Raw genomic sequence first — 27,628 nt, forward strand, 5'->3', positions numbered from 1 at the left:
GGCTCAGTGACAGTGTCCAGACAGAATGCTTTTATCAGAGTCTCATGAGGCAGCCCCTGGGAAAACACGCTGTCCGCCAGGCAGCACAGAGCAGCGAGACTCCCCACTGTCAGTCCCCAGTCTCCTCCACAACAACCACAGGAAGAGAGCAATTCCCACCAGGCCGCTGGAAATATCTCAAATATGCTCTCTCAGAGATCCATGAAGAGATTATTATCCCATAGTATGATACAATAGAGAGAGAGGGATAGTACTGTAGCCTATCATCCTATAGAATAGATTGCTATCCCATAGTGTCATACAATAGAGAGGGAGGGATATACTGTAGCCTATTTTCCTATAGAAGAGATTACTATCCCATAGTGTCATACAAAAGAGGGAAGGATAGTACTGAAGCGTATCATCCTATGTATCATTGTTTAATAGAAGAGACACTGTCTGCTGCGAGACAAAAAAACTCCAACCTCAGTCTAATGTGAATGCAGAATGCATATAATTTACTTCACATTAGGTGTTAATTTAGCTCTTTCTCCTGAGCTCTGAGTCACAGCAGAGGAAACTGTTTGTGCTTGCTAAAAGCCATTAAGATCCATGTCTGTGTGCTCCTGATGGACAGAGAGCTGCGCACGGGGAAATGAGAGCTCACTGGATATGGAGCCTCATCAGTTAGAGATATGAAAGGGAATCTGAGCCTATCTAAAATTGATTAAGACCCCCTAAACATGAATTAGGATTCAAATCTGATAAAATCTGATATGAACTATTATTTAGAACAGATAGGACTGTGTGCACAAGGTAGATGTAGGCAAAGATGACTTAGGCGAAGAAAAATAAACAATAATAATAATAATAATTGAGGTTTCATTTGAAAAAAAATTATCCAAATGATATGTACTTTAAAGTATGCATCAATACGCTCTCATGATTATCACCTTTCATCTCCCTTGAAGTCCTCCATCTCCTTAGTGATGAGCATTGGAAGTCCTTTACTACATCACTCATTTGATGATATTATTTATCTTCGTTCATTTTCCCCTTTAACCGCCTACAAAATTGTTCTGTGCTGCTGGTAAACAAAAACAAAAAAAATGGCTTCCTTTGAAGTGAAAGCGATGGGTATACTGGTGGGGATGGACCACATAAATCATAAATGTGTACTGATTAGGAAACCTGTGTCAAATCATATTCTCATTTCAGATAAAATTGTAAAAGCTATACCTTTTAAAGGGAACAGATTTGATCTCTTGCACAAAGGTAAATAGAAAATGTGGTTTCACAGGCATGTGGGGCATAATAAACTGCTGAAAAAAGTTAATTTAACATTGCTTTAATTTGAATAAATGGAACCAAATTTGAATATTCATTCAAAGCTTGACTGAATATTTTCTAGTGACTTATTCCACAAAGAAGAGAAACGTTAATCTTAATGTAAAACACCTGTGATTTTGACATGGATTATTTTATGATATTAAAATGAGCTAACAAACAAATGGATACACAAACAAACGTGTGAGGAGTGAGCAGCTCCCAGAGGCAGTACGTGTTACATACCTCCCATAATGCACATCACTGACTATGACATCAGCAATCTGTCTGGCTGGTGTGCTGAAGGTGACCTAGTGGTGACTAGGGTCTGAGGGGGTAAGGGAAAGCACCCCTTCAGCTCAGTCTGTCACCCCCTCAACCCCCTCAACCCACCTACCCAACCCCCTGCTCCCCTGGGCAGTGCTTGAGGAGCAACACTCCCCCCTATTTACCCTGGACCAGCCATACCAGCCAGAGGCCATAGAAGACCTGTTTTATCTTCTCTGTTAATTGTGGTGGAGATCTATGGGCTTGTTTTGCTTTTCTAGTTTTTTTATGTTATTTAATAAATATTGTCCATCTACACAATTGATACCTAAGGCCAAAGGGAAGTCACTTTGGCCACACATCATTTGTAAGCTGTCTTTTTCCCTGAGGACAGATTTGTTCACAGAGAGAGATCTGTTGTGTATTATCCTGATGTAACATAGCCAGGCCTTTCGTCTCTCTTTAACGTCATGCTCTCACATTCCAACTGCTCTATCGGAAGTTTACATATCTCCTTCCTCCAGGGGAAAACAGGGAAAAAAACATTTGAGTGGCAATGGTAACCTTCTCTGAAGGAATAGCCTTTATTCACTTCTTAGAGAAAGGACTACAAGAAAAAAATAGTGCGTTTGAAGTCATGAAATTTAACACTGATCACTCTTTAACCCCAAATAGTTTGAAAGAGCACTTTGATATGAAGTGTAAAGCTACATTGCTTGGTCTGTCTGCATGATATCACATTTAAGTGACAGCAAAACCATAACACGACTTTCAAATAAGCCACTTTAAATTAAAGCTGACATCTTAAAACAAACACAGGCAACTTCTTAATTAGTCAATGAAAGCAGATATTTCATTTTCACAGAGTGTGAATGGGCTTAGTGGGCTCACGTTAAACCTTTCAGAGAGGACTTCAAGGAACAAGAATGATTTGGTTTAAGCCGTTACACTGAGCTCCACAACACATGGACATGTATTTGGAAAAATCTACTCCCTGCTTTTTAAAAACATACTTATTTTTTAATCTAAAGGAGAAAACAAACAGAATAAAAATACAAAAAAGCCAATTCGTTGAGGTTGAGTGAAATTATAAAGACCTGCTACTAATGATCCTATTCAGTAGTAGAAGTATTAAAAGCAACAAAAGCAGTACATCCTCATTCACTATTCATACAAACACACACTTGTCATATCATTACTATTTGTTTGGGGACTGGGTTATCTTTTCTAAGCTATGATTACAAATGCAGTGCAACTAAGCGTAAGCTGTATTATGTGTATGCACACATACCATGAATTAGCCTGTGCTTTCAGACAGGATTTGGAGGACAGGCCTGTTTTTTAGCGGAGGGTGTTCCTCTCCGTAGATGATGGTAGCCCCCGGTCATCACAACAGAATATATTAAGCACATTATGGATATGATTCCTGGGCCCAGACGCACTGCAGAGGGGTCATTGCTTGGAGGCTTTGCAGCAGCTCCACACTTCCCCACTTCTCCACCATAAAGCAATAATACACATCCCATTAACTCTTGCCTCGCCTATCTAAAATGAAGGGAAATGTCTAGATAAGAGGAACAAGGAGGAAAAGACATGACACTTTTGTCTTCTTCTTTTGGTGTGGGCAGCAGTGGAGGCTGTTGGGAGGAGCTATAGGAGGATGGGCTCATTGTAATGGCTGGAATGGAATAAATTGAACCTCCACTGGTGGACAGGCATTAAAATAATTGTTTTGGTATTATCAAGTTCAGATGAAAAATTATAAATAAGGCCTCATTATGAATATAGAGATCCAATTGTTTAAGCGACTGATGATCTTGATAGAACAGTAAGTACATGCTCTTAGCCTCATTTGTTATTGTAGGGAAAAGGTTAATCTCATAGTAACCATCCCATTTAGAAAAGTCTAGTGAGAAAATCTTCACTTGCTGCTAATATCTCCAACGACAGACAAACTTCAAATAATGATGCAGTCCTACGCAGATTTGGAGTTTAAAAGGGCTGGGACACTGCGGCAGAGCACATTTGTAGTGATACTGAATACTCAATGAAATAGACTGCAGGTGCTGAAGGAAATGTGTTTGTTCACATGCTATTACTGTTTACCTACATTCTGTCTATTTTGAATGCATGAAATGTTCTATTCTTGGGTAAAGACAAGGATTTCCAGTGAAACTATGCAAAAGTCCCAACTAGAACTTGTACAACTGGCATACAGAATATACTATAGAATAGTCCAAAATAAAGGAAATAAAATACCTTCTCATCTTCCTCCTCATCATCGGTCATGTTCATGTTCACCTACAAGAGAATGGAGAGAGGTAGTGTGTTTTCAAATGGACAGGGACACATGCGGGCACTGGAGCATTTTGAACAAACACCTAGTAATGAAATTCTGCTCTAGTACATATACCCCTATTGGGAGAGGCCTGTTTCCATAGAGACGGCATCACAGGGGTGACCTCACACAAAAGGAGAGGTGAAAGAGGGCCTTCCTCACAAGAGCACTGTCACAGCAAAGCAATCTAATTTCTTCACAACATAAACACAACAGAAAAACAGAAAGAGGAAAAAAACATTTAATTTGGATGCTGTTGCCTAGATCCCTTTACATCAAGTCATCCCTGACCCCTGCATGGTGCACACTGTGACATTGCCTGGGAACAGGGTTGTGTTACTGCCGGGCACAGGGTCACAGAGAGGTGAAAGAGGCTCCACACTGGATATGAGGGTGAATCCAGGCTTTAACATTTCCCGGGGACTGCATCTTTGCCAGCAGCCTCAAACATAATCAGTGGGCTAGAGTTGGGGATGGGGATGTTGCTGCAGGGAGGGGATGTTTGCAGGTCAATGCCCTGGCCGTCGAGATGGCTTACAACACAGTGAAATTGGAGGGCATTGAGAAGTGTGAACAGCATTAACCTTTACAGACATGGCTAGGGGAGACTTGATTTCCATAACCTAGGCTTTGATACAGAGGAGATAGCCGTGCCATCTTGAGAATGTACTCAATGCACTTTGTCTACAACAGTATCTACACAACATCAATACAATGTTGTATGCTGAAATAATACTGTATTGGTATCAACATGGTAAACATGGTAAAAAAAAAACATTCAGCTAATATGTTGCAAAAATGATGGTAACAGCATACTCTTGTCACGCCCTGATCTGTTTCACCTGTCCCTGTGATTGTCTCCACCCCTTCCAGGTGTCGCTTATTTTCCCCAGTGTATTTATCCCTGTGTTTCCTGTCTCTCTGTGCCAGTTCGTCTTGTATGTTTGTCAAGTCAACCAGCAAGTTTTTCCTGTTCTCCTTTTCTATTCTCTTTTTGATAGTCTTCCCGGTTTTGACCCCTCCCTGACTCTGGACTAATTTCCCGCCTGCCTGATCATCCTGCCTGCCCTGACCTTGATTCTGCCTGCCCTTCGGTACCTTTTGAACTCTAAACTGGTGTAAAAACCTTTTTGCCTGTCCACGACCATTCTCTTGCCTTACCCTATTGGATTATTAAATATTGTAAGACTCCAACCATCTGCCTCCGGTGTCTGCATCTGGGTCTCGCCTTGTGTCATGATAACTCTTGATTATTGTAGGGCATTGCGGGCAGTTCAATTCAGGTAGTGGGAGTGCAAGTCTATGTTCTGAGGGTGACAGAGTCTAGCAGAGGGAGTTGGTGCTCAGCTCTGCATTCTCCTGACCGGTGAGTGGGCCAGGAGAAACATGAAGAGCTGCTGTGACATGTGTAGTATACTGTACTGTATGGAGTACAGTACAGTATAGGAGACACTCACCAGGTCCTGATTGCTGCTGATCCTCTCTGTGGTGATCTGGAAGTAGTTCCAGCCAATGAGCAGCAGCAGGAAGAGAGGCAGCATGAAGAGCTCCCAGGCCCACACCGTCACTATGAAGATCTGGAAGGACAGGAAGGACAGGGTGGGAGAGGGTGAGACTCATGAACAACACGGATACAGCACGGCGGGTGGCACTGCCCTCATACAACATGGGCCAGAACCCAAGCCCAGACGTCACGGACACAATGTCCTCCTCCCACATCCCAGCATTCACCACTCAAAACAAACAATGGGTTTACCCACCACCCAAGCCCCATGAACAACACAGCAGACTGCAAAGCTACGCCACTACACTATACAGTAGGGTACCCCAACTGGCGGCCCAAGTTTTCTGAGCACAATGTTTTTTTCATTATTGGACATAAAAGACCGTAAAAACACCATCAAATCAGCTTCAAGATATTCCCACGCATAATAGAGAGATATATGTGATCATATACAAATGTAAGCAAGGTTTGAAATATTATGTTTTAGTCAAATATTATATCTGTTTTGGCTTCTTGTGATCAATTTGCAGTCTACAAATGATTTGTAATTATGTTCTGGCCCCCTGACCATCCGCTCAAGAAAAAAATCGTCCTGCGGCTGAATTTAGTTGATGATCACTGCTATACAGCATCAGAGCCCCCTCTTAGTGGCTGGGAAGTAAGAGACCTTTGGGAAGGATTTTTAATATTCCAAAATCCAATTTATTTACAGAGATAACATGTGCTGGCAGTGTCCCTTTCTGCAGAACAGAAAGTCTGACAAGGGTAGGCTGTCTCTTATACAGCATATCTAACCCTCTTAGATTGGAAAGCATTTGGGCTGTCTGACTGTGACAAGGCGCATATGGCAACTGGAGGAGCATTTGCAACGTTTACCTCTCCACAGCGATGATAGTGAGAAAAGCCAAGACCCCTGGTAGAAATAAGATGGATCACACTGAATGAGTAATCCCTCATAATTCTGTAAAGGAGCGGCGCTAAGAACAGCGAACAACACCCACTGCACTTCACAGCAGAGCACTAATTGGACGGCTGCATTTAAACCCATTTAGTGACAGCCTAATGAGTCTGGCTCTAGCTGGAATTATCCACTATGTGTAAGGAGGAGCGCACTAGCCAGTTGACGTGAAGAAATAAAAAAGTCCTCCAAGTTTAGTCTAAATCTATTACTGTGTAACACTTGGCGTAGACATTCATTTTACCCATTTCTGGCATTTCTTTATTTTGTAATGGATATACGCCATTCAATAAATCAAATCAAATCAACTTTTATTTGTCACATGCGCATGTAGACCTTACCATGAAATTCTTACTTACAAGCCTTTAACCAACTATGCAGTTAAGAAAATAAGAGTCATAAAAATACTAAATAAACGAAAGTTTAAAAAAGTAACACAATAAAATAACGTGGCTATATACAGGGTGTATTGATACCGAGTCAATGTGCGGGGGTACCGGTTAGTCGAGTAATATGTACATGTACTGTAGATAGGGGTAAAGTGACTATGCATAGATAATAAACAGCGAGTAGCAGCAGCGTAAAAAATGGGGTCTATGCAAATAGTCCGGGTAGCCATTTGATTAGTTGTTCAGCAGTCTTATGGCTTGGGGGCAGAAGCTGTTAAGCAGCCTTTTGGACCTAGACGTGGTACTCCCGTACTGCTTGCCGTGCGGTAGCAGAGAGAACAGTCTAGGACTTGTGTGGCTGGAGTATTTTACAATTTTTAGGGCCTTCCTCTGACACCACCTGGTATAGAGATCCTGGATGGCAGGAAGCTTGGCCCCAGTGATGTACTGTGCTGTACGCACTATCCTCTGTAGCGCCTTACGGTCGGATGCCGAGCAGTTGCCATACCAGGCGGTGATGCAACCAGTCAGGATGCTCTTGATGGTGCAGCTGCATACCAAAACTTTTCAGTCTCCTGAGGGGGAATAGGCATTGTCGTGCCCTCTTCACGACTGTCTTGGTATATTTGGACCATAATAGTTTGTTGGTGATGTGGACTCCAAGGAACTTGAAGCTGTGTGGGTGCCTACCCTTACCACCTGGGGATAAAATACAATTTAATCTTTGAAAGGTTCAAAAACTCCTCTTTTCTTAAACTTTGTCTTCATGAGAGGAGGAACTTAACCAAAAGGCTGAAAGAAAACAAACCTAGTAACTTAGAACACCCAATGAAATGAGAATTGGTATGCCTGTACTCCAATAGCTCACTACAATAGCATGCTGTGCAGTCTGAGTGTGGACTGCTGGGGGCTTGTTACAGTAAAAATATGTTTGACTTAGTCCTGAGACAGGATGTGAACCGGTGGGGCCTTCAGGCCTCCATTTGAGCCCTGTAAACAGCAGACTGGTCTTGTCATATCAGCCTGTTTCCAGCCCTACTGGCTCTGGGGCAGTCTACCTACTGCCACACAAGGCCTAGGTTCAATGGATTCAAACTGCCACCAGGGAAACGTGAACCATGAGTAATGCTGTAAACACTGGGTACCTCACAGCCCTAGGCTTCGTTCAATAATATCTGAGTAATGTGAAGTGTAGGAACAAGCAGAAACACGGTGGGATAACCAAGATGTGAAGACCTAATATGAACAATACGTTACTGTAATTTCTCCACAACAAATTAGTTGAATTATGCAGCGACAACTAACACTGGTGGGAAAACCTAAAGGTAAAAAAATGAATATGCATGATGTGTGGAGGTAGCTTCAAAATGTCTCCTTTAGGTTATGAATAACCTACGTCATATGTTGTCACCTCTATTCGCATGAGGCTATTCTAAAGCGACACTGTTTTCAACCCACAGGAATTCAGCAGGCTGGCAGACAGGTAGACTGTCATATCCAGAGTTTTCCCTTTAAAATAAAAAGAAAGGAATAAAATTTGCCTGGAAACTGACATGAGCCCAGCAGGAATGTTGAACCCCCTTGCCCTCCCTGCAAAAGCTGCTACATAAACCACTAAAGTCTAATTGCCTGGTCTCTGTCTTCCTGTGCGAGTCAACAGAGGGAGCCAATTCATTTCCTCCCAGGGAGCCGGCAGAGAGAATCTGTCACAGGTATTCATAATCGGCCACTAATGCAAATTTCAGCTCACCGCGCTCTGGCTTGGTGGACAAGATAAAAGCCTAGAGAAATACAATGCCTTTTGTATAAACTGAGCGCCTAAATGAGGGTATAAACCAAAACTGTCAGAAATATCTTCTCAATTCCTCCCTCTCGGTTTTTAAACACTAATACAAGTTTTACTGTGAACATCTGGGAAAGCCTCTCGGATTCCTTCGCTCAGGCGCACAGAGCTGCCTCTTAGCCGTCAGATATCCCTCATTAATGAGCAGAGGTATATTTTTCTCCTGTCTCCTCACATTCTCTGCTGCTTCTGTGAAATGGAGATGGAACTAATTCCCCGCTAAGTGGTTTATGTTTTATTAGCGCCAAGCGTGAGTGATTAAAGGACAGTGTGGACAAAGTGCAACCTGTCAGGCTTAAGTGTAAATTTATATTGAAAATAATCCACCTTTTAATTGGCCTCAAAGTTGGGCTATATTTCATTTCAGTCTTGAGAGCCTTCCTACCGTATTTTTTTTATCCCGCTACAAATTACACATGACAACAGGAACCTTAAATGTCCAAAATACTACAACACTAATATGTTACATGGGCGGTAAAGCAGTCATTTATTTCACCAAAAGGACATAAAGCAACAAACAGAAAGCAGGGAAGCTAATAATTAACGATCTACCTGAAAGGTACGTTTCCACACAGCAGAAATGGATAATGAATGACTTGTAATTGAACAAGTGTTAGTATGTCTGGGAGGAGTGTCTTTCATGTAGAAAACCTGCCTTGACAAACACCATTTAGCTGAAAAATGCCTGCATGATAATGCATGGGGTGTCTAGGGGGAAAATAATGAATTAATAAAACTATTAGCGCGCGGCGGAGTAGGTGATGGAGATGTACTCTCCTTAGCCACCTGTAAGCGCCTGGAGAAGGACCGACCCTGGGCAGCGCCACTCTGCCAGCGGGGTTAACAACAGGCTGACAGATTTGTTTTATAGTGCCATTAATATGATTCCAGTAAATGCATTCTGCGCCTTCTCATGCAGATCCCCTGGCCAGCACAATCCAGCACCTAATAATAAAGCACTCAGCGATTAAAAGTGTGAATAAAATAACTCTTAAAGCTGAGCAAGCATGGCAGCTGACACCACCCACACTCTCCCAGGAGGGGGAGAAGGGACCGCAGCAGGAACAAAAGGACAAAGATGCCCTCTCCAAGAGTTTCTACCATCCTGCAAATTGATTAATGGGAGAGAGGCCCAGTCTACCAACCCAGACTACTGACTGACAGACTTAACACTAGACAGGAGGTCTGCCAAACCCGGCACGTCTACACAGCTTCATGTAAACATATACCACAGTATATACTGCATATGCCAACTAATGAAATGTGATGATATAGAGAATTATATTTAATCCTACAATTTATAGCAATTATTACCAATAGTGTATCACTCATTAACCGGACATTAAGCATGCATTAAAGAGGACACAGTAATTACAAATACAATACAATACTACTGTAAACAGCTCTAATGGGAAATATTTTATCTCTTCTGTGTTCATCTCATATTTATTGGTGGTTGCGCTTGGAAAGCTACTGTGGCTAAGAGAAAAACTGAGCAGAGAGAGAGAGGAGAGAAGAAAGCCAGCCAGCATTATGGCGGTCAGTCAGTGGGGATGTGGATGGATGCCAGATTACATGAACATAGCTGAATAAGTTTAACAAGGCTGACTACAGGCTCCAGGGGTATATGTGTGTGTGTGTGTGTGTGTGTGTGTGTGTGTGTGTGTGTGTGTGTGTGTGTGTGTGTGTGTGTGTGTGTGTGTGTGTGTGTGTGTGTGTGTGTGTGTGTGTGTGTGTGTGTGTGTGTGTGTGTGTGTGTGTGTGTGTGTGTGTGTGTGTGCGCGCGGAACAAAATACCAAAATGTAAACGGGGGATAAACGTGATATAGATGTACTTTTCTGGGTGAAATCAAGGGCAGTAGGAGTAATCTGCATTACTTCCTCAATTAAAATACAAAAAAATATGATTTATAATGAATCAAAGGCCCCCACTGGCCAGGCTGGAACAGAGTCTGGCTGAGGGCTAATGTTGGGGACGCTACTCGGCGGCAGACTTTAAAGCATGTGTAAACCCCGAGCAATGAGACATGTAATTTGTGGTGAGCTCGGGCCAATACGGGGACAGGCTTTCAGGGGGTGTCGGAGGCAGAGAGGAAGCACAGATAAGATTTCTCTGCAGGGCAGGTAGAGTGTGTGGGCAGCCATGGTGCTCGGAGCTAACGCTGAATAAATATTTCAAATGTGCTCAGCTCAAGTCTTATCGACTAGGGAGAGCGAGAGAGAAAAAGAGGGAGAGAAAAGAGAGAGATGCTGCATTCTACTGAGAGCGATAAAGGGGAAATCTCATCTCCCTCTTGAGCATGACCATATCAGCTGTAGAAGCTCCACAAAAGAATGTATACACAGTTCACACAAATAAACCATTGGTATACATAGAAGAGTTTCTGATAATCCATGGCCATATATATATTTTTTTAAAGGAACCCTTGTTTTACTTACTAGTGGCTTTTAAGTAATGTATGCCATGGAACAACAGTAAATCTAACAATAAATTCATATCTAAACTCCATCAATTTGAATCAAATTCCAACAACTAATCTGGAACTGAATTTAATATTTATGAATCTAATTTAGTTTATCTGAATAATGATGAATAAACAAGGAAATTGAAGGTTTCCAAATCAATTCATGTTAGCTAAGAAAATTCTGCGGCTAGTTAGGTGCCAGTACTAGGGTACAGTAGTAATAGTGGGCTCTTTATCAAAGGGAAGGGAAGACAAGAGAAGAGCGGCAGGGCATTAGCATTAGCTTGCAGGCCCGGTGTTGGCCGTTGTCTCCCTGCCTGTCTGACACATGCCAAGGCTGGAGCATATCTGGAGGCAGGGTGGAGTGAGGCTGGACCAGGGTTGGACCAGGGTGGTCAGCAGGGGCCCCGTGGTGCCTGTCAGTGGTGGCCACTCCGACCCCAAGCTCCAGCACTGGCCACAAGTGTTTAATCCGTGTCGGGAGCGTTAACACTGAACGACCTCCTGGGTGACAGATCCGCCATGCGAGCCTTTTCCCCCCGAGGAGGTGGGGAGGGAGGGAGTGGCGTGGACTCTATTTCCCTTCCCTCCCTGTCAGCTCGACTCACAGACACATTAGCACGCCGGGGCCGAATCCTGCCCAGTCACAGCAACACACAGGGGCGGTCAGGTCGCAGGCTCTGCAGCAGCCGCCTGGGGAGGTGTGTCCTCTGTGACTGGGAAGGTGGTGAGCGTGTTAGAGGCAGTCATTATGATACAGCACACACCACAGGGCCAAAGAGCTCTATTTTCATGTCATTCAACAAATGTAAACGCCTGGAGTTTGCTAAATGGCGTTGGCACATGGATTGGAACTGGTGCTATGGTAGGATGACATGAAAATAAAGCTCTTTGGCCATGAACAGCAGTGGTGGGTTTTGCGTCTAAATAAAGTTGTATATGCAGTAAATAGCCCCATAATTACTGTAAAATATGGTGTTGGAGCGTTGATGTTTGCTTCCACTGGTCCTGAGGCCCTTTTTAAGGTCAACGACATCATGACCTTTACCCAGTACCAGGACATGTATGCCAAAAATATGGTTTCCTCTGCCAGGAGGCTGAAACTTGGCTGCAAGTAGATCTTTCAGCAAGACAATAACCCCAAGCACACATCAAAATCCCCCCCAAAATGTTAATTGACCACAGAATTCAGTCTCCGGACTTCAACCCCATTGAAAACCTGTGGTTTGAATTAAACAGGGCAGTCCATAAACACATACAATGGATATCAAGGATCTGGAAAGATTCTGTATGGAGGAATGGTCTAAGATCCCTCCCAGTGTGTTCCCCAATCTGATAAATCATTTTAGAAAAAGCCTCAGTGTAGTTATCCTCGCAAGGTCAGGTATTGAAAACAGGGGTGCTAATAATTCTACCCCTATCTTTTTTAGAGAAGACATTTCTCAGAGCAATTGTATTATTCATTTTCTTGAGCATAGAGCATCAGTATTTGTATTATTTATTTATACATTCTTTTTTTGCTAAGGGTGCCAATCATTTTGGACCGGACTGTAAAACCGCTACAGACACAGAGACAAAGCACCACGGCGGATGCACCAACACAGAGGGCTGCAGTGTTAATCATAGCAACATCATCTGGCTTGTTTATCCTCTTTCATGCCACTTTATCATATTTCAAAAAGTTAATGAAAATGAATATATTTCACAATACAAGCCAATAAACAATACAAGCCAATAAACTTGAATATAATGTTTATTATTTTGCAAGAAATATGTTATTTTAGCGCTCTAATTGAAAGAGGACAACTGTCTGCCAGAGAAAGGGTCTCTGTATTATAGGAGGAAGCGTCTCAAGCTTACAGTTACCAGCTAGCCCCAAGAGTTGTCAACTGACACACTGCAATCCACTATGGCGACTCAATAACAACAATACTGATATTTTTTTTTTTAAAGAAGGCATCGCTTAATGTTTCCAGATACTAATATCCTATTCTTTAATAATTAAAACATCTCAGACTACTTTCTAAATCATGCACACACATCACCATCAAGGGCTGTCTCCCTCTCCCTCCCTACCACATTCCCACTGCAAACTCTGTGAGAACTCCGACAGCCATAGAGTTTAAGAGTGTAACCCCCCTGAGACTGCAAGAACCCACTCCTTTAAGGCCAGCCAGCCGAGCCACACACAGTCCTCCAACTTTTTAAACAGAAAGAAAGCAGATGCAGAGAAAGGAACAAGAGGAAGTTTCTCAGGCACTTACGCAGTTTGACTTTACACTCCTCTCACACTCTTCTGGTCATACATACTGCATTACTGCATTGCAGTAAACCAAAACGGGGCAGATCAGTGCTCACCAAACATGTCATTTTGGGGGACTGTGTTAAATAGAATAATTATAACAGCGCTGATTATGCCTTTGATCCTGGCCGTCCTGGTATTCTGGGTAATAGCCCCGGCCGCCGCGGAGGGAGGCGGGTGCGGCGACACCTCACAGGTGGTCCCCCGGGACCACTGGATCCAGATCTGACCCTGTCCTGCTCTCATCTGGGAGACAAGGAGTCTATCAGCCCAAAAAAGCAGCCTTGGCAGCTGCCAACTGTGTTTACAGCTGCACCGCATCAAACATTCATCAAATACCATCTTTACATTCTGTGATGTGAGGCAATCAGCATTTCACAGGCTGTCAAATGATGTCTAAAACAGTTGCTACCTGGCAGTGTCAAAAAGAAAATGGTTCAAATAATCTCATAAGGTATACAGGTTTCTTTCTAGTCAGAACTCCTGACAGACGAGACTAGCTCATATGTTAAAATATTAATTCTACCTAAATACTTAAAGCGCTCTAATGACAGCAAAGCTCAAAATCAGCTTTCAAGTGTAAATGACCCCCTTTTCATTTTTATACTTACATCCATTTCATCTAAATCAAAATTGTTCTCAACTTTAAACTTCTGAAACAGATTAATATGGCCGGCTAATACATGCTCATTTAGTATGTTTGAGAAACTTCTGTTCTGTTGGTCCAGCAGATCCACAGAATGGAGGATTTCACTTTCACAGTATTTTCCCATGAAGGATTCTAGTTGGGAACAGTAAGCGATCTCCCATCAGGCTCTCCACTACATAGTTCAGCAGTGCTATAGCTCCCTCTACAGGCACTGGAAATGTCTGCAGGAAAGAACTCTGGGTGACCCCTCTCTCTGCAGTTGCTGCTGATGTATAGCACATTCATCTAGCTCAGTGTTGGGGAGAAGCACATTTAAAAAGGAGTTATTTGATGAAGATTTTAGCTGTCACGCTCTCTCTCTCAGAAGAAGGGGACATGCCGTTGTCAAACTTTAGAAAAAGGCACTTCCTAAGCTCATTACTGTAGCATAAACAAGCACTGAAAAATATATACATTTGTGTGTGCATTTCCGTTCACTGATGAGGAGGTTTATGAGGCTTTGCAGGAGAAAAAAAAATAATGTGTGAGAAAGATTATTTTAACATGACCTAATTAGAATGTCACCTATGGGTGGAAAATCCAAGGTATAACTTCACTTACAAAGGAGATTACGCAATCAGAATCAGTATCAGCCTTGCAAAACATTACAGTGCTGCAGAAGTTTGCATTCTTTCAAGGCTTCCTCTTCGCATTATAATACTCTATGGCAGCAGAATGCCTGATGAGCCATCAATCTTGATTTCAAAATTGAGTACATTATATACCCAATTTACTCAGAATACATACTTATCTGATTGCCACAGGGAAAAGTTATGTGCCTGAGAAGTTTATAAAAAATTCTAACATTCTCCATACTTCCCTCTGTTAACATAGACCAGACCTGATGTAGACCTACAGGGCAAAACATTGCCTATGCAGCTCATGGGAGATTAGATTGCAGTGTACTTTTTGTCAGACAAATCTCTCATACAAACTAAAAATACTTCACACATACCAAAAGGTATTTTATAACGCACACATGAAGATCCACATTCCCTGAATTTACTGCTTCATCTGAGCAGCAATGTATACTGCATGTTGTGAGCAGGTCAGAGCATTAGCCTATGGGACTTACAGCAGCTTGGTGGCTAAGGCTTCCTGGTAAGGCACTAGCGAAGGATCCCACAGTCCTGGGATGAAACCACATCAGCGGTAATGCATTACAGGATGCATATGGAGTAAAACAGCAGGAATGGTCTGTCTGGCTGATAAATAATGTATTGTAATGTATATTAAAGGCTGAGCCAACACTGCAGCCGTTCCTAGCAGCATATTCTGAGAAGCAGCAGAAGCAGAGGCAGAGTGCTGCTGTAGAAAAGAGCAGACAGTATTCTAATTATGCACATCTGAGAGGCAAGCAGAGGCCATCTGTCAGTGTCTGAATCAGTTACCTTATTACCAGTGCCTAAAGATATAAATATAGGAGAGGGAGCTGCTTTCATTAAGGCACACGGTGGCATGCTGCTTCAGACGGCTCCAAACACAAACTTAATTGCAAATGAGGACTTGTTGTGAGGAGGAGTGGCCCTAGTGTGGCTGTGCTGTCGCTGACCCCGCAGAGGGCCAGGGCACTAGCGTGTGTAGTGGTATGCCACAGGGCTTGTAATGGCTGTCAAGGCCCCTCGGCTGCCCTCTCGTCTCACATGGCAAGGATTTTGTCTGTCTGTGTTTTTACTCACGCCCAGGAGTTCTCTTTGACTGTAGATCCGAAGGCCATATTCAGGCTATGATTGTTGCTGCTCATCATGCAGTGAGGTGTTGTGGATGAGATGCCTGATTAGAAATCAGAACTTTTCTCCGGTCTAACTCTATCTGCTGGTGAGTGGGTGATAAACACTACTTATTTATCAGCAGGCTGATTCACTCTCTCCTCAGGCAAGTCTCAGACACCTTTGACACCAGCGCTTTGGGAAGCACACCTCATTCCAGAGGAAGCCATAGGGCTCAGTGGACTGCAGAAAGCCAGACTGCTCTATTGCAGTGTCTGTCTCTAAATAGAACTGCCTGGGTACCAAACTGTCCATCTTCCTCACAATGAAGATAAGACAACACACAGAAAACATTTCCTTACTTTCAACAGGAGCACTATGCTCATACTAAATCAACAAAACATCTATCTACTTAAAGTATACATATTTAGATCGATTTTTCCCACAGTAATAAAATAATGTACATATTTCTGGCAGAGGTATGCCAGAGTAATCCCTGTTTTTCCCTCCCCAGATATCCTATTTGTGGGCTGGTCTTGAACAGCAGGTGTAGTAGAAGTGAAAAAGAAAGACTACCACACTCTGGTGGCCTGCACAGCATCTCATTTTAGATGGGTGCCAGGAGATGGCCCTATACCGCTGACCTGTCACCTGTCAGCCGGCCTACACTCCTGCTTTCCTGACTGCCTGTTCTCCTGCCCGCCTGCATGGCTGACTACCTGCCTTTCTCCCTCCCAGTCTCTGCCTATCTGTCTATGCGCCTGCATACAATATACTCTACCTTCCCGTCAGTCAGTATGTCTATCTATATCTGTCAGTCAGTATGTCTATCTATATCTGTCAGTCAGTATGTCTATCTATATCTGTCTGTCTGTCTGTCTGTCTGTCTGTCTGTCTGTCTGTCTGTCTGTCTGTCTGTCAGGCTGTCTGTGTCCATACCTGTACCACAGGCTCTGATATGGTGAGCCAGGCCATTGCCTGAGGGGACATCCACCTGAGGATCAGTGAGCAGGGTTTAAAGAATACACCAGGTATGAAATGCACGTCATCCCGAAACAGAACATAGAGAGGAATAAAGGCTGTGAAGACAGGGATCTGTCTGTGACCGCTTCCTCACCCTGACTTGACGCTGCCAGGGCTTTATGGCAAGAGGATGCTCTTAATCATGACATTACATGTACTTTAAGGGGGATTCATGGGGTGAAATAAAGATTATTTCAGCTTAGGGCAATAGATCACAACGCCTCATTAAAACCTATAAACAGAGACATTTATACAAGGTTCAAATCTCCCAGGCCGACTGTCACTCCTCCTCCACACAGAAAAGCAGGGGGAAGGCTTTACCAGGAAGTCAGATGACCAAACAGCCAGACCGAAGCCCTTCACATAAAGCCCTAGTGCCAGAAGAACACTGAAAGAAGACAAGTGGGGTTTGAATTAAAGGATAGAGCACAGCTTCTACTTTACTTTCAAATGCAAAATGAAGATGAAGATGGGAGCTTTGATTCATTGGAAGTACGTGACTGAGAAACAGTAACAAGAATCTAGATACGTATACCTGAATTAACCATACTGTCCATTATCTATTTCACAGAGACGAAGGAAAGGGTTCAAATGTTCTGCAGTGAAATAGGACAGACACCACTTGCACAGCCCAAGGCTTAGCGCTAGTTCATTAACATGGGGCAATGACTTACCAGGAAGGCTATTATACTCCGCTGCGTGCTCTCCCACTGAAAACAGCTTTTAATGTACTGTAACGTATGCAGCACTGCCATGGTGATTTTCCGAACTCTGTAGATATTCTGGGCAAGAACCTAATGGGAAAATCAGATGGCAAATGGCAGTTAGCATGATTTGATTAAAAGCTTTATTTGTATGATTCATAAGCAGGTTTATTCAGGTTTACTCAAGGCCTTATTTGCTGCTGTGTGGCTTTATTAGTTTGATGTCTGGAGCTAATAAAGCCAATTAGTTAGACTATGACCAATCAAAGCTTCTATGCTGCTTGCCTGTGGCAGCTTTGTTTCTGTTATATGAGGGGCATGTTCCAGTACTCACATTTCACTCCTTCATCCAACAAATTGTATCTACCATGCTTTATGTGTATAAATCATGAATTTTAGATCATATAGGCCTAAAATTCATTGCTAAAACAAACCTTTTTGGCAAATTTTGGGTTGTCCTCCAGGAATTTTTCCTCTTTTGGTTTGAAGGTTCTGATGCCGGCTCTAACCTGAGAAAGATATTACAAATGATCAAAGACAAATACAATCCAAAAGCAATGAAAAGGAAACTCAATGCAATGGGAAAACTCAGTATACAGTGAATACGGTATATGACTGGGTCATCTGTCAAAGAGCATTAGCTAGGCTAGAATCAGCCAGTGAATTCTTACTGGGTTATAGTGGACTTCCATCACCAGTGAGATGGTCCCTTTGGCCGGACCCCCCCAGTTCGCTTTCTTTAACCCCCGGGTGACCTGCTGTCCATTCTGAACCTGTAGCGGTGGAAAATGCATTACAATCAATAGCACCTCTCTGACCCATGACATGTTTTACGACTTGTCAATGTCAATGAATAAACTATAAGCCCATTATAAATCCAAGGATCCCCATTTTACTGTGAGTAATGGAATGGCCACTCTGCCCAGAAAGTCTGGGGCTTTGTCTCCGTCTTCACCAAAGACCGTCAGCTCCAAAACATCATGGATGTCCTTTATTGGGCTGCCAACAGATAACCAGTTAGTCCGAATCCGAAGGAATACATTCACTTGCATCAATGTATACAAAGTACACTAAAAGACCAAGTAAAAACACATGTACAATGTAAAGACTTTTTTCCACTCAGGGCTGAGTGTTTTGTAGATGGTGTGAGTCTGTAGCCTGCTGTTCCCCAGCTCCAGTACACAGAATGGATCACTTTTCCCTGCAAAGAAAGAACAAAGCTGTGTTAAAATGTGTGTGCAATTGTAGATTAACTTAGCCATAGAACTTAACCAGTTAAAACGGTAATGGTTAAAAGTGATATATCACCATTGAGATCAGTTGATGTGAGATCTGTGGCACTGACAACCTTGACTTGAAGGAAGCCAACCTCCCTCAAACTTTTGTGAGAGTTCTTCAAACTCTGCAAAAGTAAAATGATACAAACAGTCTTACTTAAATGTATTAACGCAAGCTAGTATTCCTAGAGAGCTTTTGAAATGTACTTACTTATCTACTAGTAGCACTTATATTATTTCAACCATGTAAAATGTCAAAAGTGGCATGAATAAATAGTAATATGTCACTAAACCAGCTAACATATTTCTCTAGGATTTGGTCCCTCTCGTCTGGCTGTTCCAGAGGAGTTTTGTTGAGTTCGTTGATGGACACCCCACAGCAGGGGTTGAGGGTGGCCAGGAACACCAGCCTGCCCTTGTCTTCGTCCAGGACATGGGTGTAGAGCTGCTGTGTGGCTACTGGCAGCCTGGACAGGTCCACCTCAAACCTAGGTAATGATGGGATCAGTCTTCAATATCACTACTTAATAAGAATCAAATTAAAATCAAATCAAATGTATTCATAAAGGCCTTTTAAGAGCAGCAGATGGGACAAAGTGATTATACAGAAACCCAGCCTAAAACCCCAAACAGCAAGCAATGCATATGTCTATTTGAAAGAACAGCAGTCGTACCACAAAAACAACACAATCAGAATAAAGCAAATCAATACTCACATTCCCCAGGATTCCTCGCTCTTCCTGCCTCTCTTAGCAAACACCTCCACCTGCAGTGGCTCCAGACAGTCCTCATACTTGTTGAAGTCAAACCTCTCCCTCCACTGAGGGTTGGCTTGAACGCACAGGTTCTGGGGGAGAGAGAAAGAGCAGAGTGCTGATACAGTACTGTAGCGTGGGTGGGCACTGGCACAATCACACACAGAGCCTGGTGTGGAGCAGTGTCAGGTTTAATGCAGTGTCACAGTGAGCAGAGACTACATGACAGGTGGATTAAGTCTTCATTCAGTGCTACCAGGAAGGGGCGGGGGAGAGGAGAGGAGGGTTTTTTGTGTGAGCGCACCTCAGCCTCCTCTCTGGGATCGTAAACACTGACAGCATCCAATTAGAATTAGCTTTGTTCAACAAACAAGCTGAAACGAAACCAGAGAGGTTTACAGAGAAATGACATGGAAACACAAGACGGGCGCACTGCGGAATCATCAGGGGGGAGGCCAACAAGTAGAGGTAGATGAGCAGGGCATGCTGGGTATGCAAATCAAGTAAAGCATAGTGAAGCCCTCCACCTGAAGGAGAGCATAGTGGGGAGATTGTACAGTGGCAGAGAGGCCCCGTCTAATGAGCTGCTATGCCATGCCCCAGTGAGCCAAGGTGGAGGTGAGCCACTGACAGGCACCTGCTGAGAGTAAGGGAGGAAGAGAAGGAGAGAGAGGGAGAGACAGAGAATGAGAGAAAGTGGGTGGTGAAAGGCCGGTGGAAAGCATGTGCAAAGGGTAGGGGAAGAGAAAAGAGGAAGGGAGGAGGCAAAAAACCCAAGGAGAAATAGATTGAGAAAGAAGCTCACCTTGCTCTTGTACTTCTGCTCTCCCAGTCTGTAGCGCACATAGATGTCCCCCAGGACATTTTCAGGCATGTCCTGTCCCTCTACCAGGGTGATACCAAACACTCCACTCCACAGCTGGCTGTTCTTGGTGGCCTCAGCCGAGCGCTGGGTCTGGGCTTTATCTTGGGGCTGGGTTTGGTCCCCCTTTTGGTTCTGGCCTCCCTAAGAGACACAAACATGGACACACAGCTGCATTAGGACACCCTCCATGACAGAACTCTCTGAGTGGCTACCCCACTTCATTCACCTGCCCCTCAAATCTGGCACCTCATTACATATGAGCATCATATGAGCATATAGATTGCATGAAAGTACTGTAGGACTCCGCTAGGCTCCAGACCCTCTCTGTTTGAGAACATTAGCCCATCTCCAGTGACAGCAGCAGAGCCACACCAGCGAGGAGAGGTGCGGTTCCTGGAGAGAGGGAATGTCAGTGAGCAGAGCACAGCAGCCAGATGTCCCTGGCTGTGACAGTCCCACTCATCACAGACCCAGAGACAGAGTGGGGGGAGGCAGGACACTTGGCATACTGCACAGGAGACAGCAGGCAGCAGTGAGTAATGATGCAATCCAACCACACAACCCTCTCATCAGCAAATTATGCATGGGTGTACATACAGTCTGGAAATGATATATACAGCATTGTACACATTGGTCTATTCTTCACTAAATCCCAAACCAAATTGTCCAATCCAATTTCTAAAATCAACTATTAGGGTGTTAAATGTCCAGGATGTCAAAACACTGAGACATCCAGGACAGCCCCTCCCAAATGATCCAACAGTCCTGCCGTGACACAGTGGGAAACAGAGGAGAAACAGGCCTTGATATGTGTCCCTGTGTTAAAGTTCCCTTGAGCCTGTGCAGTGATAGGCCGTCTCTTTCAAAACAAACAGCAGAGAGAGAGAGAGGTTGTGTGGGCTGACTAATTAAAGAGCAGGGCTATAATCTGCTCTGACCTCTTTGATACTCTGTCTCCCTCTGCTGCCTTGGCCGGCACAGCTTCAAACGGCTCCCCTGCCACCCCGTCCCTCCCATCTCCTCTCCCCTTTTCTCCAGGGTCACCGCCCACACCGCAGCCCAGGGCCCAGGCCGCTGGGGATCAGAGCCTGTACGTCGGTCTCAGGGACCTGCATTAACATGGAATTCCACGGCACAGCGCTGCTCGGCCCTATAAATACCTCTGCTCTGCTCTCTACAGAGGAGGAATACAGAGGAGTGGAGGATCAACATAAAGCAGGGCCTGGCCAAGTCATCCCAAGTGTTTATCTTGGACACAGTTCTATCTCAGCGGCCAATAAAACAATTCCACTTAACTGTAAGTGGCCCCTAAAGAGAGTCTATTCCTGGTCCTAAAAGGGGTATGCGATTGCTTCCATATGGTGGGACAGCATGGGGACGAGCAGGATGAGCTCAAACCTAGGTCCATTTGGCTGGTACCTCGGCTCTGTCCATCCACAGCTGTGATATTACATCCTAACATCTGGGTTATTGCCCGCTATGCCTGGGAATTATCAACCTCGCGAATCTTCGGCATCCCACACTGGCAATGTGCCTCGAACATCAGAGCAGGCCCCCCCTCTCTCCCACACGGCCTCCTCCAGACAGAAACACTATCAAGCAAAGCACAGAAACAGAGTTTTACTGGGGCAGTTGCCATTCACTGCATCTGTGGTAGTTGTCTCTGTGGTAGTGTTGAGAGTGAACAGGAGTGGGGAGTAGCAGTGGGAGATGAAGAATGACTAGGAGCTTAGTGCTCAGTCCCGGCCACCAGATAGGTGTCAAATGGAACAGTAATTTAGAGAAATATCATCTTGGCTAAAAATATGGATTCAAACATCACATCATACGGCCACTGAAATGTCTTGGTACCGCCATCTGCCTCTGCTAAATGACAGGATAAATTTGCACCACGATTTGATGAACATTTTCACATCTTTCTATCTGCCCATTTATCCATCTGCAGAGCATACAGTGACTATGTGAATTGTGTTTTATTTCTTACCTGTTTAACACCAAACTCAGATTCAGAGAGAGATGAAACAGTGGCAGATGAAGTGACTGGATAGGTGTGAAAATAAACCCACAAGCACCATAATGAGAAGAGCACCAGTCCAAAACACAACAACACTAACTGCATCCAATTTCAGCCTTCATCACAATGCTTCAAATGAGAGAGCTGTATTACGGGCTGTATATTAAACCCAAAAAAGCCTCTACTCCAAACTGTGCTTAGTCAACATGTAAATATGATGTTATCATGTTTAGATCATTTCTAATGCATGGTTTAGTCTGACACTTGACTCTACACAATTCCAAATAGAAAATGCAACTTGTCATTATGAAACCATGTGTACGAAATACATTATTTAAGGTTGAAAATGCATGCACAAAAAACAAAATCCTCGGACTATACTTCGCTCTTTGTTATGATCGTCATATATAATACAGTGATCTACTGCCACCTGCTGCTGGATATCAGGCACACTCTCAGCCATATTTGGATTTCTCTGACTAAAGTAATGGTTATACTGTTAGTAAGTCTAGTACTGTATGTCTATTCTAGCAATAGACATTGGCATATACTGACATTGAACAGATTTTAGAATTAGATGTACACAACAAAATTATGCAAGTAGAAAGGAGACCAGTGGAAAATAGAACATTCTAAATCCTACCCTCTTTTTCTGGTGCCATTTCTGTAAACGAGAAGAAAGAAAATCAGGAAATTTTGAAAATATAGTGATTGAAAATATTGACGTTGAAAATTAGAGATGTAACATTAGACTCCAATCAAATGAGGCTTACACGTTTTTTGATAGTAGCGTCTCTAAAAGTGAGGCATGTTTCCATGACGATGACCCCCATGTCATCCTCCAGACTGTTGGGGTCCTCTAGACTCAACACCATCTCACCGGTCCTGGACAGAGAGAGACAGAGATGTACTGCAGTTTACTAGATAATACACTGAGTGATTAGCAGAGCATGTGTATTACTCACTTGTCTAATTCAAGGTTTTTGATGACAATCGTGTTGGAACCCATGAAGTCATCAGTGGTTAGGTCCTTATCATAGACCTGCAACAGTTAGAAACACCATATTCAATATAAAAACTGTATGTCAATCAGGTTTGGCACAATGAACTGTTATTGCATGCCAGTTTTGTATCGTTTGCAGGCCATAGTTATGACATGATTAGAGTGTCAATCTGTCACTTTTATGACAATATAAGTACATTGTCGTTCATTTGTAGGTGTTACTTAGACAACCTAAGTTAAAACAACTCACCCTCACGTCAACAACCTGCTCTCGATCCTGCAGGGGGAAGGAGAAGGACTCGCTCCATTTTGGATTTAGGTTCTTATACACAACTTTGCTTTTGTAAATCGTCTTCCCTTCCAGTTTGAACTTGACATAAGGATCACTTGTACCTAAAGATTCAAAAACAAAACGTAATGTTCAGAAAATAGCAGATAAAAGCATTACCAGATTATCAACACAATCAATCATGATATGAGACAAATTCGTACTTGCAAAGGGGTGTCATTTATACAACAATTGTATATATTTTTTTAAACGTACAAAATGTAATATATATGACACAGGAAACAAGTCAGATCCGCACAAATTAGAACACACACACACCTTCCCTCCCAGCTAGATATATCAAAGAGCTTTGTGAAGGACTGAGATATGCAGGGATGAGGTACACCGCACATGTATTTATGAAAACAGAGGGATGTATCTGTTTAATTGTGAAAGAGAAGAAAGTCTCGCCAGCATGAAGCAACCAGCAAATAAAGTCCTGAAACCAGGAGCAACCAGTGTTAATCTCACAAGCCTGTTAAGTAAGTCTGCCTGGTGGTGGGATGGGGGGACGGGGCGTCTTTGTCTCAGCCATGGTATGAAGATTGCCTGAAAAATGAAAGCCAGTCCCATGCCTTCATTTGTATGGAGAAATGAAAGGGTGCTTGAGAAAACCTGCAGGGAGGCTTGAATCACATGACAAAGGCCCTGTGGGGATGGGCTGTCAGGCCTGTCAGCTCCCCACTCCAAATGAACATCTCCCAAAGGCAGGCAGGACCCACAGCAGCTCCGCCCTGCCAGTCTGACAGGAAAACCTCCAGGCAACTTGACAGGAGGAGAATGTGGCAGCCAGTGAGGAGAAAAGCTCTGGCGTGACAGAACGGTGACCATTGAAATTAACCGCGAAAAAAGGGGAGAACAAAAAAAGAGAAGTGGGGGCTGGTGGCGAGGGTCCTTTCAGAATATGTAATGACAGTGGATGGTGTTGGTGGGTCTCAGGCACCGTGTTGATTGTAGGGCAAACAGTGGAGAGGCAGGGGGCGTGTGGGGATTGCATCATCATCATGGTGCCATTCTGTCAGGAAAAGTAAGGTCTCAACTAGCAGGGAGCTGTGGCCCGAGACGACAAGGTTGGTGAAGCCACGGCAACAGTTACATAAGAAACCTTAGCACAAGCTGAGGGTTACATAGAGAAAATAATATAGCAATAATATAGCAATACAGGCAAAGAGGTGGAACTTAAGATTGCAGACAAAAAACATGTTTGATTGAATTTCAGCCAAAAACCTCCAACCGATATGTTCATAAAATAAAATAAACAATATGTTCCAGAGATGTTTGGCTTTCAATAGCAGCGGAGAAATAAATAAAGTCCATGTTGTGTCTTTCAAACAGCAATTCAGTTTATGGACAGTTGAGGTCGCTGCTTCCCCAAACTAATTGCATTGCATCCCTACAAGCCCACAATGACAGTGGGCAGATGACTGAGGATATGAACAAATGAGGTATGCATATGAGAAATATTTTAGTTGTATTTTGAAGGGGAGACTACATCATATTCAGTAAATATTAAATATAACAATCAATCATTTTGGGGATACAAACCCCAAACAGTCAGTAGTATTCCACAAGCCTTCGGTATCTTATCTGCTGTATATAATGGAATGCCATGCACTGGGTGTACAAAACACTAGGAACACCGTCCTAATATTGAGTTGCACCCCCTTTTGCTCTCAGAACAGCCTCAGTTCGTTGGGGTTTGGACTCTACAAGGTGTCGAAAGCGTTCCACAGGGATGCTGGCCCATGTTGACTCCAATGCCTCCCACAGTTGTCTCAAGTTGGCTACACTGATTGAAATGGATTTAACAAGTGACATCAATAAGGGATCATAGCTTTCACCTGGATTCACCTGGTCAGTCTATGTCATGGAAAAAGCAGGTGATCCTAATGTTTTTATAAACTGGGTGGTTCGAGCCCTGAATGCTGATTGGCTGACAGCCATGGTATATCCGGCAGGTAGCTTAGTGGTTAGAGTGTTGGACTAGTAACTGAAAGGATGCAAGATCGAATCCCTGAGCTGACAAGGTAAAAATATGTCGTTCTACCCCTGAACAAGGCAGTTAACTCACTGTTCCTAGGCCGTCATTGAAAATAAGAATTTGTACTTAACTGACTTGCCTAGTTAAATTAAGGTTAAAAAAATAATGTAATCAGACCGTATACCACGGTATGACAAAACATGTATTTTTACTGCTCTAAGTAAGTTGGTAACCAGTTTATAATAGCAATAAGGCACCTCGGGGGGTTGTGGTATTTGGCCAATATACCACGGCTAAGGGCTGTGTCCAGGCACTCTGCGCTGTCTTGTGCATAAGAACAGCCCTTAGCCGTGGTACATTAGCCATATATCACACCCCCTCGTACCTTATTGCTTAAGTATAATCAGTATATGACATGCCAACATATCAACATCTACTGTCCTATACAGACCAAAATAATGACATCAGTTAACGTAAACATTTTCAACCATTGTGATTTAAGATTAGGGATTTCCTTCAATGTGTTCAGAACACTATGAGTTAGAGCAGAAAGGTCCAAACTTCCTAGGATGTATTTTAGCAAACCTCCAGCAGGTGGCAGCTTGTCATTTGTGGTGGGAAAATGTTATTTAACAGCAACAGTGAAACATTGCATGAACTCTCCAACTGACAAAAAAATGTTGTGTCTAAATTTGCATTGGTTATGAAAACCATACCACATAATTTGTTTCTCCACACATGTTGTTAACAAAGAAACAGCCAGAGTGCATCGCATCTATTCAACACACCACTGAGAATACTATGGTGGAGCCTGGCTGGCAAAACACACTTCTGCACTATACGAGTTATCCATCTTTTTCAAAGTGATAGAAATATACATCTAAGATATACCAACCCCATGTAACCTTCTCTGTAGTGTAACTGCTCAGATGGAGTTGGGCAAGGTGTGCTTCCTTAAGGGAAGGTTACTGGGTGTGTTTTGGCGTCAGAGTCTGGTCTGACTGGAATCACTATCAAAAATACATTCCACACAGTTAGGGGCCCTTTGTAATGTATGTGCTTCAACAAAAATACTTTCTTGATGACATGTTCAAAATCAAGATCAACAAAGTAAATATGATGAATTGCTTTGTCATCATCCTACTCACGGCATAAGGGACACCTTCTCAAGTTGAAAGTATGTATCTATCAATATACCCAGCATGCATCAGACTTTACATTCATCCATATGTAGACCTCCAGAAGTACCAGGTTATTTTCGTCCACGTACCATTGCGGTCTCTGATGACCAGGTTCCTGCCCTCCTTCAGGTTGACGGTGAGGAGGTACTTCTGGATAGGACCAGGTGGACCCCTTGCTGCCATAGCCTGTCAAGGAAAGGAATCACATTAATACGATGCTTTATAGTCTAAAGTCTTAGTGTTGTCCATTATCGTTGACAAGGTCAGGACATCCAAGTCCAGTACTCACATTGTTGCCTGCTTGACCCTGCAAGGGCTGGGCATAGAAGTCATTGTGCTCATTGGGTAACTAAGGGAGAAAAAAATGTAAGCTTATCAAAAAGACATCTACAAAGTATGGAACAAATGTAGATGTTATCATGTTCAGTCATGTTGTTTACCACTTTTTAACCTCAGGTACTATAATTGTACCGGCAACCAGTAAGGCAGGTTTGTAGCCTCAACCATGTCTGGCCTTGTAATAAGACAGATCTACATTTAATACAATGGAAGTGACTTCAGGTCAAAATAATGTTTCTTCTGCTCAGCATATACATTATATGAGTATAGGGATTGCTATCTGCAATGGGATTTCTGACAAAGAACCACTGAAGCGTTGTCTTAATAAATATAGAATCTTATTTTAAACAATAACAAAGCGGCCACCCGCCTCTGTTTCGTAACCACTCT

General features: G+C 43.2%; 1 protein-coding gene across 1 annotated transcript in view; it reads right to left on the reverse strand.

Annotated features, from left to right (window-relative positions):
* The window catches only part of LOC129862480 (multiple C2 and transmembrane domain-containing protein 2-like), a 40,864-nt gene that overhangs the window by 8,062 nt on the left and 5,174 nt on the right, over positions 1-27,628 (reverse strand). Inside the window, exons 3-19 of the mRNA XM_055934197.1 lie at positions 27,189-27,248; positions 26,989-27,085; positions 23,660-23,802; positions 23,372-23,448; positions 23,180-23,291; positions 23,050-23,070; positions 20,333-20,533; positions 19,489-19,619; positions 19,074-19,260; positions 18,804-18,897; positions 18,594-18,696; positions 18,392-18,494; positions 18,167-18,268; positions 17,930-18,004; positions 17,466-17,585; positions 5,368-5,487; positions 3,832-3,873 (exon numbers count right to left, since the gene is read on the reverse strand). Coding sequence (XP_055790172.1) covers positions 3,832-3,873; positions 5,368-5,487; positions 17,466-17,585; positions 17,930-18,004; positions 18,167-18,268; positions 18,392-18,494; positions 18,594-18,696; positions 18,804-18,897; positions 19,074-19,260; positions 19,489-19,619; positions 20,333-20,533; positions 23,050-23,070; positions 23,180-23,291; positions 23,372-23,448; positions 23,660-23,802; positions 26,989-27,085; positions 27,189-27,248 — 1,788 coding nt within the window. The remainder of the gene's footprint in view (positions 1-3,831; positions 3,874-5,367; positions 5,488-17,465; positions 17,586-17,929; positions 18,005-18,166; positions 18,269-18,391; positions 18,495-18,593; positions 18,697-18,803; positions 18,898-19,073; positions 19,261-19,488; positions 19,620-20,332; positions 20,534-23,049; positions 23,071-23,179; positions 23,292-23,371; positions 23,449-23,659; positions 23,803-26,988; positions 27,086-27,188; positions 27,249-27,628) is intronic.

Source organism: Salvelinus fontinalis, chromosome 9, assembly GCF_029448725.1.
Source record: "Salvelinus fontinalis isolate EN_2023a chromosome 9, ASM2944872v1, whole genome shotgun sequence".
In the NCBI taxonomy this organism is placed as follows: Eukaryota; Metazoa; Chordata; class Actinopteri; order Salmoniformes; family Salmonidae; genus Salvelinus; species Salvelinus fontinalis.